Source organism: Protomyctophum bolini (assembly GCF_963924005.1).
Source record: "Protomyctophum bolini genome assembly, chromosome: 4".
Taxonomy (NCBI): Eukaryota; Metazoa; Chordata; class Actinopteri; order Myctophiformes; family Myctophidae; genus Protomyctophum; species Protomyctophum bolini.
In genome coordinates this window covers 5,552,585-5,566,039 of record NC_137865.1, presented here as the reverse complement: position 1 = coordinate 5,566,039, position 13,455 = coordinate 5,552,585, and the positions used below count along the sequence as shown (strand labels likewise).

Below are 13,455 nucleotides of genomic sequence, written 5' to 3'. Positions count from 1 at the left end.
AGAATGCATTTTTGTTATTCCATAACATAACATAACATGAGTTAGTAGACTGGGGGACTAATGCTTCAATATAAACAACCTCCATGTATTATGATAGAAAAATGTTCATTTTAGGGTTGGGGTTAATGTTTTAAATAGTTTTAAAAAGCAGTAGCAAAAATAAGTTCTGTTTTTCTGCCTGTGCATTTTGAAACCACAGGGGTGGATAACTTAATAGTCCAAATGGAGTTCTTGGAGTCTCTCCAGGAAGCATTTCATGTTCGCACCATGCAGATTCAAGTGGTGATTCCCTGGTTTCTAATACTTTTATGCCTACACACATATCACTTGAAACTCTCTCAGGAATAAAATATGTGAATTATGTTTTCCCTTTGGATTTCCCCTCAAATGTTTGAAATAGTTTGTAATAATAGCAGATCTACAAGCTCGAGCTCGTAGCATGCCACTCCTCTCCTCTCTCTCTCTCTCTCTCTCTCTCTCTCTCTCTCTCTCTCTCTCTCTCTCTCTCTCATTAGCAGGCAACAGTGCAGCACTAATACTATCTCTCTCTCTCTCTCTCTCTCTCTCTCTCTCTCTCTCTCTCTCTCTCTGTTTCTGGCACAACAGCGCCCCTACTGGTACGGTAGTCATAGTCATACTGGTGCTCATGAACCAACACATACATACTGTAGGCACACGCATAGGTGAACACGGACATTGCTGTTCCTTGGAGTGGTTGCACCACTCAAAAAATCGTGAAAATGTGGCGCAAATCTTTGAATATACATTTTTTAACTCAAATCTTTGCGAATTCATAGTATCATAGTATATCATAGTATAATATGTGTTCCTTCCATTGCTATCAATGCATGTCTATGAGGGACAGTAACGGTAAAACAACCAAAACAAAACAAATCTTGAATCAACAGCCAGGCATGTACTGTAGGCCTACACACACACACACACACACACACACACACACTAATTGTAATCGACACCGTTGAAGCTCGATACACAAGAATGTCCACTGCCTATAATGCTGTTACCATCTGTGTTGTAGAGCAATAAACACATTGGACATGGACACTCTCCTGAACTAGGAATAGACTATACAGTGTGTACAGTATGTATTGTCTTATACAGTATACTGTACGTCAGTTGTCCCAAAGTTCAAACACTGCAGGTTGAATATCACTGGCTCTTTGACGTCTCTTTGATTTATTATTACTGTAGACCTTATTTATTTTTTTTTTTATTTTTTTTTTTACTTTATTGTAAGATGGCGTTGCATGGAAAAAATTGCCTATTTAAGATAGCCGATCTTCTAGCAATCTTCACCTTTCCCCTCCTTTTTTAATTAATTAATCAATCAATTAATATTAATTAATGTGTTTATTTATTAAACTTGGGACATTTTCACAACAACATTCCCAAGAGAGGAGGCGGGCGCCAAGTTGGATGTGGTTAAGTGAGTATATAGGCTACATTGAAGTATACATTATCCATTGACGTAAACATCAAGCAACTCTTGTAGTGGGGCTCTTCTGGAATGTTTGTCTTTCGTGGGCCATATTTATGTTAACCTCCAGCGTGTAATGCATCTTAACCTTGACCCCACTGTGATAGAGAGAGAGAGAGAGAGATGCTTGGTAAAGTGCTGTGGTAGTTTGTTGTAAATGATTAGGGGGGCTGGGGGGGGGAGAGAAGCAGCAGAAAGTGGGAGAGGGCACCTTGCGTAGATCACAGCTTTATCGTCGACTATGTTTAGATCTTGGCTTCCACGACTGCTTCTCAAGTAACAGGGCCGCCGGCTCAGCTCACCCCCCCCTTCAGACGTGAGACTATGAGAGCAAAGTGAGCGTTAAAGACACACACTGGGGCAACACAGGAAGTCTGAGGGGAAAAAGAAAAGAAGAGAGATGAAATGAGCCAATCAGAGCCACATGGTCGTAAAAAAAAGTAATTGAAAAAGGAGTCACAGAAAAAGAGAGGGAGAGAGAAACGGTTCCCGGGAAACTGGAGTTGTTCAGTTGAATCCCGAGCTCTCTCCTGTAACGGTGTTTGTTCCGCCTGTTCCTCTTCCGTCCGCTTGTTGTCCGTCCACTGGCTGTGATGGGAAGATGGCTGGGGAAGGAATAGAGACTCCCAGCTGTTCCCCGGGCCCTAGCGACCAGCAGCGATCACCATCTGCACATTTCCTGCGAGATGTGATCTTCCACGGCAAGTTTAAAGTGAGTGCAACCATGGGCAATTGGGGTGGAGAGAGAGAGGGAGAGAGAGAGAGAGGCTGATTGAGAAGGTTAGACCTGCAGTGAACACACAGTGGAGGATTATAGAGAGCTATAGGGTGATAAAAAGGGAAAGAAATGCTGAGAACATGAGGCAGGGAGTGAGTGAATGAGGTGGATTGTGTTGGCTTTATATTCACTACTGATAACATTCAGGCTTTAAGTCTTCTTTAGGGACGAAACCCTTTCCAGAAACATAACGTTCTCAGCTACTGTATGGGCATTGTTTTTTTGTTTTTTTTACTATTTATCAATGAAATACTTTTTTGTACATCCAATAGTGAAAATGGCATATCGTAAAGCTCACAGTGCATATCTTCGCATGTTAATAATATTTTGATATGTCCAGAATAGGGACACTAGGTTTCATGTGGTTAACTTTATAATGTGTCCTCAAAATGTGTCAGATTAACTTTTTTTTTAATAGTCTGAACAACACCTGAACTATAGCTTTTGAATCTGCTTGTTTTGCCACAGTAGACATTTGACGAGCTACTGTATATTAATGTTCCGTCTCTTTTACAATTTGATTAGGATAGAATTGTCTTCAGGTCAGATAACTCTTGTGACTGGAAAGAGACCTGCATTCCAAGTGCAATGCTGATGCATTAGGTGAAGTTGTCTGATAGGACTGTTACTTGTGTCTGTGAGTTACATCTGTGTGTCTCACACACATGCACGCGCGCGAACACACACACACACACACACACACACACACACACACACACACACACACACAGTTTACAACAAAAGAAACAGATTCGACCACTGTGTGTCTTGACGCTTAAGGTGCTTGGTGCTTGCTGTGCATTGAGTTCTTACTCCTGCGGGTAATATAAGTACGTCTAATGTGTAAACATTATGAACACGCAGAAGAATGCAGAAGCCGTACAATGACCTGACCCTCAGCATATCAGCATCTAATGTAAACATGTGAGCACGTGGAAGCTGCAACGTGGCCAAACAAAGAACTAAATTGAATGCGAGGGCAGCGTCAAATAATAGAACACTTTTTAACTTTTGTCGGTTGTAAAACCCACGGGGGGTGGGCATCTTTATATACACACATTTGTGGATTTATTTTCATCTGTGTCAGCCGGGAAGTTGCAGAGAGTGTTAGAGGGGCAGGGGCTGAAATCCCGTAAGAGGGCACTTTTTTTAGACACAAATAGCAGAGCTCACAACGCGTGGCGCTGCGACACGTTGTGACTCTGTGAGCTTGTAGATCAGCTATTTCGGGGCCCAACCCCAGCACTCTTTAGCTAGTGGAGATGCAGGGGTGTAACGACATGGATTTCTAAACACATTTTGTTCAATGCAAAATGCTGCGTTCAAGTTGCGGAGACTTAAGGGGGGAAAAAAAGCAATTCTCCTGAATGCTGCCTTCCGGCATGGCATGGAAAAGGAGTGGCATTTCTTCCACTGTAGTAAACGCTGCATTCGTGGTCTGGAGAGGGCAGTTGTTTTACGGACGAGTAAAAGGGGCAGGTGCTGAAGCCCTCCTTTGATGTCTACAGAATGTGTGCACGTCCCTGAGTCTCAGGGTTCCTAAATGTTGTTAACATAAAAGGCACAAATGCGGGACAAGCGTCTCATTTGGATCTTTCCCCGTAAAACTTGAAATGGTTTAGATATAACAAAACAAACAAACAAACAGGCAAAGCTTTGAGGGCAGCCATTACCCATGGTTGCGTACGGTAGCCTATTTTATTCCCTACATGCGTTCTTGCAAAAGGTTGCTGCCTCACAGACAGAGTGTATCAAATATGAGTGACTGAGTGAGTATAATCGCAAACGCTACAGATTACCGTGTTTATTTTTTTGGACCACAATTCAAAGAGATGATTCTATAAGCTGACCCAATGTTATTCTCAATAGAGAAACTATACACTTCCGTGACCCAGGGGATGAGTGAGTGACGTCAGGACTCAGGAATTCTGTACTCTATATAGCAGCGTTTTTTTTATTTAATTATGTTTTATGATACTTGCCTTGGTGATTCATTTTATTCTACACCTTTTTTTAATTTGTCCTTTCTGGGCGGGAACCCCTTTTGGGGTTTTAAGCATTATGTTATGCTTTAGCTGTTGAAAAATAGCAGATATACAAGCTCATAGCGCGGCACTCGGTGCCACGCTACGAGCTTGTAGGTCTGCTATTTTTTTTAAATCGTGAAAATGTGCCTCAAATCTTTGAATATATATTCCGAGTGAGTGAATATTTTTAACTCAAATCTCTTCTTCTGGGGGGGTCCCTGGAACAACATGTTATCAGATGGTGGTCGGCGGCCAATTACATATACATTTTGGGGTCCTTGACATGAAATATTGAGCACCACCGATACAGAAACATAGGTATTTCAGAAAACTGTCATGATTTAGAAGATTGTTTTTAAGTTTCGACGTCAGGCCTAAATGCTTAATCTAAAAATATGAATATGACTTGGAAACAGTCACTGATGTTACGTACTGTACGTGGGAGTAATGACATTGCCACGAGAACGAGGTTTGTTCCATATTGTCAATGTGGGTCAGAATGCCTGGATTAGAATCAGTCCGTTCTGTTTTTTAATGTAGGCCAACAATCCATTTGATTGACGGAGAACAAATAGGCCAATCGGCAGGGTCGCATGCCCCTATCTAAACACGCTGCATAACATCGATAGGACAATATTATCATACTGTAAGTAATAACAAGGTTACAGGATTGTTGGTCATAACTGAGTGTAGTGGCGTCATCGGTGGTGGGAACTAACCAAATGTGACTAAGTTTGACTGAGGGACTGCCATTGGTTTTTTTTTAGTTTTCGTTTTGTCATGTCATATGAAAGCATAGGGAATCATATAGCTTCAAATTGACATTGGTTGTTCAGTTTGACCCACCAGTTTTGGAGATATGGCTTATAGAGTAATGTCTTGCAGAAACAGCGATTTGAGAAAACAGGCTTGAAATATTCACTTCAAGCCTTGAAAGGTTCACCTAGCTACATGTTTAAGCATTTATTTCATATTTACATGTCGATTTCAGCTCTGACACTTATTTCAGACATGCTCTAGTATGTGAAGAGTCTGCCTGTGCTATTAACTCATTTTGATAAAAATAAAAATCTCCTCTGGTGAAAAGCTGGAATTGGCAGGCTCTCAGTCAAATCTGGTCACATTTATATAGTGCGAAGGCACTTTACATAGATGGTGTATTACATTCACCCATTCACACACACATTCATACACCGATGGAGAGTGCAATGCAAGTCACCAATCTGCACATAGGGAGCAATAATTTAGGGCAGTGGTTCCCAAAGTGGGGTCCGGGGACCCCTAAGGGTCCTTGAGGTAGTTCCAGGGGGTCCCAAGCTAAATGATAATTAGCAACCAAATGGACCCTTATGGGTCTGTAACTCAGATTGCACAAATGGAACCAAATGGTTCCATTTGTACACTCTCATTAAATGAAAGTTAAATTTACTTTGATTTTGCAATATACATTGGGGTCCCAGAGATAGAAAGGCCATTAAATGGGCCCACTTTTGTGGAATCTGCCAAACTGTAGAACTGTACAGGCACTCCGTTTGGCTCCTCTCCTTTCCTAGTCCACTTCCTATGGAGATGAAGAGGTTTCTTCTACATTAGGTCAAGTGACCCAGCAGCACGTAAAGTATTTAATATCACAGCTCCACCTTTACCGGACTTAAGCCCCGCACCACACCAAAGGGTCGGGTCGGGAGTGACAAAACGTTGTTTATACGGTCAACCACACCAATGCAACTCAATGAGTTGCATTGGTGTGGTTTACTTGGTGTGGTTTACCTTATACGGTTTTGTTCCAAGGTGTCCCTATACCGATGTGCTTTGGGCTTCAGTCAAAAGACAATGTGACTTAGGCCAAAAAGCATGTCTTGGACTTAACCCATTCTGACCTGAGATCAGATTCATACGAGGTTTCCACGGGACACACACTGGTCTGATTAACCCATTCTGACCTGAGATCAGATTCTAAAAAATGTCAGTCGCTCTTCGATTTTTCAAAAATAGCAGACCTACAAGCTCGTATCGCGCCACTCGGTGGCGCGATATGAGCTTGTAGATCTGCTATTTTTCAATAGGTAAAGCATAACATGATGCTAACACCAAAATGGGTGCCCGGTCAGAATGGGTTAAAGGACAACTTTAGTTTTTTTCCAACCACGGTTCATGTTTTAGGTTATTAGAGAAAGTAAGAGGTGATTTTTTTTTTTTTTTACATTTGCTGCTTTCTTTCGTTTTAGCAATTTTAGCTATTTTTGACAGGGAGCGGGGGTATTCGAACATGGTCCTAAATATGTTTTTTTTTTACAAAATAAATATGGTGATTTATTTTTTGATTATTTACTATAGTCCTACTAGACCCCAAGAAATTATATCTGGCCACAAAAGATCACAGGATCTATTTAATGTGACAAACTGACATATTGAGCTTACGACACACAGTATGGGAGCCCCCTATACCTTCACATTCAGTGGATCCTGTGATCTCCTGTGGTGACAGATGTACTGGGGTCTAGTAGGACTATAGTAAATATTAATAAAGAAATCACAGTAAAAATGTGTAAAAAAACCCCAGACGTATTTAGCCCCATGCTCGAATGCCCCCACCCACCGCCAAAAATAGCTAAAATCGCTAAAACGAAAGAAAGCAGCAAATGAAAAATAAATCACACTCACCTTTTACTTTGTCTAATGACGACCTAAAACTTGAACCTTTGTTGAAAAAAACTACACCAGTTTGGACCGTTTTAAGGTCAACCACACAATGCAACTCATTGAGTTCCATTGATCCCAGCTGGTGTGGTTTGGGCTTTAGGCAACATAAAAATGGCCTATAGGTCACACTCAAGGCCGTTACACTACTTGGGTTGGAACTGCATGATCTTTGTAATAAGGTTGCAGCCTTGCAGGCAATGTTGCCAGTGCCACAGTGTCTTCTTTCTTTTACTTAAGCCATTATTTGAATTAACAAGGTCACATTTAGGATTATGTAACTTTTGCTATTAGCATTATGTAACTTTTTCTGAACGCGTTTCTTTTCTTTTCAAGATGATTACCAATTTTCTTCTTGGTTTTTTGAGTGGTGCTGCAACCACTCCCAAGGAACAGCAATGTCCGTGTTCACCTATGTGTTCACCTGTGTTCACCTATGTGACGTTAATGAGCACCAGTATAATGAGTACCAGTAGGGGCGCTGTTGTGCCAGAAACAGAGAGCGGGATAGTGCTGCACTGTTGCCTGCTAATGAGAGAGAGAGAGAGAGGTGGGGGGGGGGGGAGTTGCACCACTCAGTTCACAGTCACACGGGTGTGATTTAACTGATTTTTTCCCATCCAACAACAACATTTGAAGCCGTGGGAAGTGCTGGGCGTTGTATTCCAGGCAGAATATACTTTTAGATGACTCTGACGAGGAGGCCAATGAACAACGTGATTTAGTGTTCGCAGTATGCAAAAACTGAGATAATCTAACCACATGAGCACCGCGCGTATAGTGCGTGCACAAGGTTGCAAAATGCAGTAGTGCCGGGCCTACTAACTGCACACAGTATCTCTTGGTATTTCCGAAATGCATTTTTGCCCTGCATGAGAATCTGGAGCGCTAATTTAACGCGCATGCATGCAGGCCTCTCGTTTGCAGAGCGGTATAAACAACATTATACAAATGGACTCTTACACTCTCAGAGTAGAAGTTAACACTGTGGATTTTGACTCATGTGCTGCTCTTTGACAGCTGCACAAGCAGCCATCAGTAATTCAATGCTGCGGACATGGACTTTAACCCATTCTGGACTGAGGTCGATAAAAAAAAAAGGCTTCTAAATCCTAAAAAAATTCTGAAAAACCCATGTTTCTATGTCAGTGGTGCTCAACCTTTTTCATGTCAAGGACCCCCAGAATGATCTCTATTGGGCCACGGACCCCCATCTCAAAATATGTCGTTTCAAGGACCCCCCCCCCCCCCCCAGAAGCCAACCTTTTAGTTAAAAATGTTCGCTCTGAAATATATATTCAAAGATTTGCGCCACATTTTCACGACTTTTCAAAAATAGCAGACCTACAAGCATACACCCATACATATAATGCTAACACCAAAAGGGGTTCCCGACAAAGATGAGTTAATAGAATAAACCGCTTGCAGTCGCACCCTAATTCTAACCCTAACACTGGATGTGTGGGACTCTGAGGTGCAAAAGACCTCCACTGGCTAGATTCCTCACGCAGGCCTTAAAGGAGTATAATATACTATAGTTCACCCCAAAAGAATACTTATTTTGAATTCATGGAGATTTGTTTGTTTTGGTTTTGTTGCTTTCCTATATAAGCCCATCATTTGACCAGTAGGAGAGTCTCTCCATTGAATCTTCTCTGTGTGTGTGTGTGTGTGTGTGTGTGTGTGTGTGTGTGTGTGTGTGTGTGTGTGTGTGTGTGTGTGTGTGTGTGTGTGTGTGTGTGTGTGTGTGTGTGTGCAGGCCACTGCCTTACAAAGTACAGTATATTTACTCAAGTAGGTACTGTACTTAAGTACAGTTTTATTTTTTTATGTTTTATCCCACAATTTTTTAACCCAATTTTCCACCCAGGAAAAATTATCACATTATCTAATGTAATCCTGGGCGCTACACTTCCTCTGCCAACCTGGGGGGGGGGGGGGGGGGCAGCAGACTGACCTCATGCTTCCTTCTATGCATGAAGAGTCCAAGCTGCTTCTTTTCACCTGACAAGGGAGAGTTTACCCCGGCCGGACGTATAGCGCGTGAAAGGAACACGTTATTCCGACCAGTTCCTTTCCCCTCCATTAGGCTAGCCAGGGGAGGTAGTTTAGAGACCAGGATTACGGCATGTTTTTGTGAGGGTACCTACCATAGGGGACACGGGGAGAACATGCAAACTCCACACAGAAAGGCCCTTTCGCCAACCCCCGCCTCGGGTATGGGCACTGATGACGTGGAGGAGGGAACATGCCCCCAGTGCCCACAGCGTCCCCAGCAGGAATTGAGCCCAGGACCTTATAGCTGTGACAGCACTACTGTGCCACCATGCCCCTCTTAAGTACAGTTTTGAGGTTTGTTAGGTTTTACTTCAGTAGTTTTACTACAAATATTGTACATTTACTTTACTCCATTACAAATAATATTGAAAACTTGAGTTACTAGTTACTTTGTAGATTTTGATTATTATACTATAACAAAACATTAACAGTAACCACAGTAGCCCTATTTACATTTTGGCCATTGAAAAACAGCTGATGTACTGTACTGTACTTTACTGTACTGTACTGTACTGTACAAGCTCACAATGCGCCTCGTTGCGACACAATCTGCTCATTTCAAATGATTGTTATATACATGTTATGCATTTGAAAACTTGGGACCTTCTGTACAATGAAAAGGTAAACTTTTTTCCCCCCTACATTGCAGTATTGATACTATTACTTTAGTAAAAAATGGGAGTACTTTTTCCACCACTGTGTGCGCACGTACGTGTTTTCAGTCTGAACGACACAGCTCTCACACAAAGGCGTCGTCAAAGTGACTCATTGTGAGTTAGATTCAAGATTGGCTATTTTTGAACCAGCATTCCCCGCATGTTTCAACTTTTTCTGTTGTCCTGGACATGGTTTATTTTTTGTGCGCCGCCAGCTGAGCTTATCAGACGTATACCAGTATCAGCAATGAAGGCAGCCACCTGCCTTTGGAACTTCAGGATTTTATTCTGTTTATAAACGGTAAGAGAGAAGCTCGCAATGCTCATAAGAAGCTCACAAGGCGATAGGCTCAGTTGTACAATTCCTCAGGCAGACACACAGCCACCAACACAACGCGAATGCAGTTAACTATGACGCGTATAGGTTTACATGTGGGCTCCCCACACACAGAGAGAGAGAGAGAGAGAGAGAGAGAGAGCATGTGCACGGGCCAGGAGTTTTGCATCTGTATCCTACTAAAAGTTTAAGGGGATGCCCTGCAGCCCAAGTGCAAGTACTGAATAAAAAAACCCTCATATGACTAATGTAACAATGTTGGATGATGGCTGAAACCGACCAACATATTGTATACTGTAGGGGCTTTTGAGAGTTATAGACGAATGAGCGTTTTTAATGCATGATTTACACATCCAGACTATATCAAGCTATTCCACATGCTCTTTATTTCTGTTGATATGTGGATGGGGGATTCCCCTTTTAGGCCAGGGGTTCTCAACCTGTGGGTTTGGCGACCCTCTGGGGGGGTCGCCAAATTATTTTGGGGGGGTCCACAAATTATTTTCAACTGAATGGCTGGAAAATGGAAATGAAGAGTTTACATAGTACACATTACACAGTACAGTAGGCCTACATGCATAAAAACGACCAAAAACTTTGAGAACCCCTGCTTTTATAGGCTACAGGTTATAAGAAGAAGTTGGCTTTTACACGGAGACCCGGGTTCGAATCCCGGATGTTAGCCTACATTGGTGCCGTGACCCGGATCTGGTTTCCCGGTGGGGAGAGGTCAAAATGGGCTATAATGGAGTGTAGCAGTAATAATGGCTCAGACTCAGTAGTGGCATTAGCTTGAAGGGAACTATAGTGGTTAAGCTGTTGGCTTTCTTACGACCCGGGTTTGAATCCTGGGAAACACACACACACACACACCAGTGTGTTTTATTTGCCTGATTGACGGAGAAACAAAATCATAGAAAATATATTTTACTCCTCTAGACCGGGTTAGTCTAGAGAGGTCATGTCAACTCAGACACATGAAAACATTGTCTCTGTGTCTTTAGACCCCCTGGTATGTTTGTAATGTATTTGTTTATTCATCATGTGTTTATTCAACTTGAAAGAGCAATACAGTAAATATTTTTAAAAAATAGGTTGTGCCGGGTCATTGTGAGGACTGAGAATCAGTACTATTGTGTATGCTAGTATTTATGTGTATGTGGATAACCTTCGTACACGCAGCAGGGCAAGTCGGGCAACACAAAACAGCACAAAAACACACAAACAGTTCTTAGCGTCTGCAGACTGAGCTAAGTTTAGACCCTGTTCGCTTATGACCCCACCACGCACCACTTTGTTCTATAACTAAATACGACATTCTTTAGAGAAAACGGTCTTTATACCCTGGCTGTCACAGTGACCATGATACACTGCCCCCGCAAATAAACACACTGCGCTTCAGTGAGCTCATACACTTTGTGTCGAATGACAGCGGGAGGAAGAGGAGAAAGGAGGGGTTGAGGGGGGTACTGTTTCCTCGTAGTTTATAATACTGCTTGTCGGCTTAACACATTTTGGACTGATGGCGATTTAAAAAAAAAAAAATCTGAAAAACCCATGTTTCTCGGTCAGTTGTGCTCAACCTTTTTCATGTCAAGGGCCCCCAGAATTATCTCTATTGGGCCACGGACCCCCATCTCAAAATATGTTGTATACCAGGGACCCCCCCAGAAGCTCTGAAATATATATTCAAAGATTTGCACCACATTTTCACGACTTTTCAAAAATAGCAGACCTACAAGCTCGTAGCGCGCCACTCGGTGGCGCACTATGAGCTTGTAGATCTGCTATTTAGTCTTTTTCAATAGCTAAAGCATATCGTAACGCTTAAAACACCAAAGGGGGTTCCCGCCCAACATGGGTTAATAGCATTATTAAAAACGTATGAATTATATGGATATGAATTAGTTGCAATCAGGGATGCTAATAGTTAATCGATGAATCGCCGTTAAGAAATTAGTCAGTTAAACTTAACAGTTAATAACTAATCGAATTAATCAAAACGTCTCTGCTTTCGCATGTGATGTGACAGACAAGACGGTGCACTTTTCATTTAACCCAATTTCTCATACAAATGATGTCATTGCCTGGCCCTGTATCGCAAATGGTCAAATATCTATTTGATTAAGGAATATAATATGCCTTTTATGTTCTCTCTGTATATCAGCAAAGTGTAGATTTTTATGTTAGACATTTTGGGAAATTAAGATTCTCAGATTAAAAAAAGAAAAATGACACTTATCAACTAACATCAAAAATGGAGTTGGGTGGTTTCTTCCAGGCAGCTAGCTATATATATATATTTTTAATATATTGGTGGCCAATCAAAGCGTGTCTTTTCTTGGACTTGGAACTTGGAAGTGATGTCACTGAGGACGTGAGCAAGGAAGCTTGAGAAGGAATGGACATGGTCACGTGACAAACTACACCCGGAAGTTTGGCAGAATGCACTGGAGTCAATGAGAGCTCAGTGACCAGCTCATGAACAAACACTATTTCTGAATGACTGAGACCTTTTGTAGAGTAGGCTAATGGCTTCTGGAAAATAACAGTAGACAACACATTATGTAACACATTAGTGTCTGCTGTGTTGCTTTTCAATGTGTTTTATAGAGGTATTGTATCTAAAGAGCACAAAGCACCTTTCTGACATCTTCCCACCGTTTCCTGTCTTGTCAGTCAAATCTCGCGATACCTCCGAGCCAGAAACGATACCTGCTGCTGTTTAGATCCTCAAATAAAATGGTATACTGTGCACTCTGTGCACATCGAAAAGCAAGTGATTAGAAAACAACCTGTGATATGTCTTAATTATTTTATATTCCTGAACCAATTATATGACAAAGGTCTCAATTGTTCATAAATGGTGTTTGTTATGAGCTGGTCCAGCCGGCTCCATTCACTGCCATGTATTCATTGAACTGCCGGTGTGAGTTTTGACTCCCATGAAAGTGTCCATGAAAGTGTCGTGGCGCAGCCCAGCCATTGCCTTTCCTTCTGAAAGCTTCCTTGGACGTGAGGAGGAAAGTGATGATTCTGACAAGTCCCAGAAAAGTTGCGCCCATTCATCCAAACAGAACAGTTTTATCTAATTGTCTTAAACAATGTCAAACTCACCAACATTGCGGCTGCATGAAAAGCTTGAATTATCCTTTATATCTGCAAAGTTTTTGTTTAAAAAAAAATGTTATGAGCTACTTCATGTCAAGAAATCCCTTGCATGTGATTTTTTTTTTCTACAGGCGCGTTCGGAAATACCGCACCGGAGCGCACTCGCCTATTAGTTTGCATTGCACAGTGTCAGAGTTTGGAAACGCTCGTTATCAGTAAAGCAACCACCTGCTGCCTCCTGCATTATGTGCAAATTCAAAACAGGTGGCATGGGCCGTTGAGTGATATAA

The 13,455-nt window shown here is 41.9% G+C and overlaps 1 protein-coding gene across 4 annotated transcripts in view; it reads left to right on the top strand.

The window, feature by feature from the left end:
• Positions 1-1,834: 1,834 nt before the first annotated feature.
• ano1b (anoctamin 1, calcium activated chloride channel b) overlaps positions 1,835-13,455 on the top strand; it is a 59,815-nt gene continuing 48,194 nt past the window's right edge. For all 4 annotated transcript variants that reach the window (XM_080761954.1, XM_080761953.1, XM_080761951.1 and 1 more), the window contains exon 1: positions 1,835-2,210. In XM_080761954.1, coding sequence (XP_080618080.1) covers positions 2,100-2,210 — 111 coding nt within the window. In that variant the 5' untranslated portion in view covers positions 1,835-2,099. The remainder of the gene's footprint in view (positions 2,211-13,455) is intronic.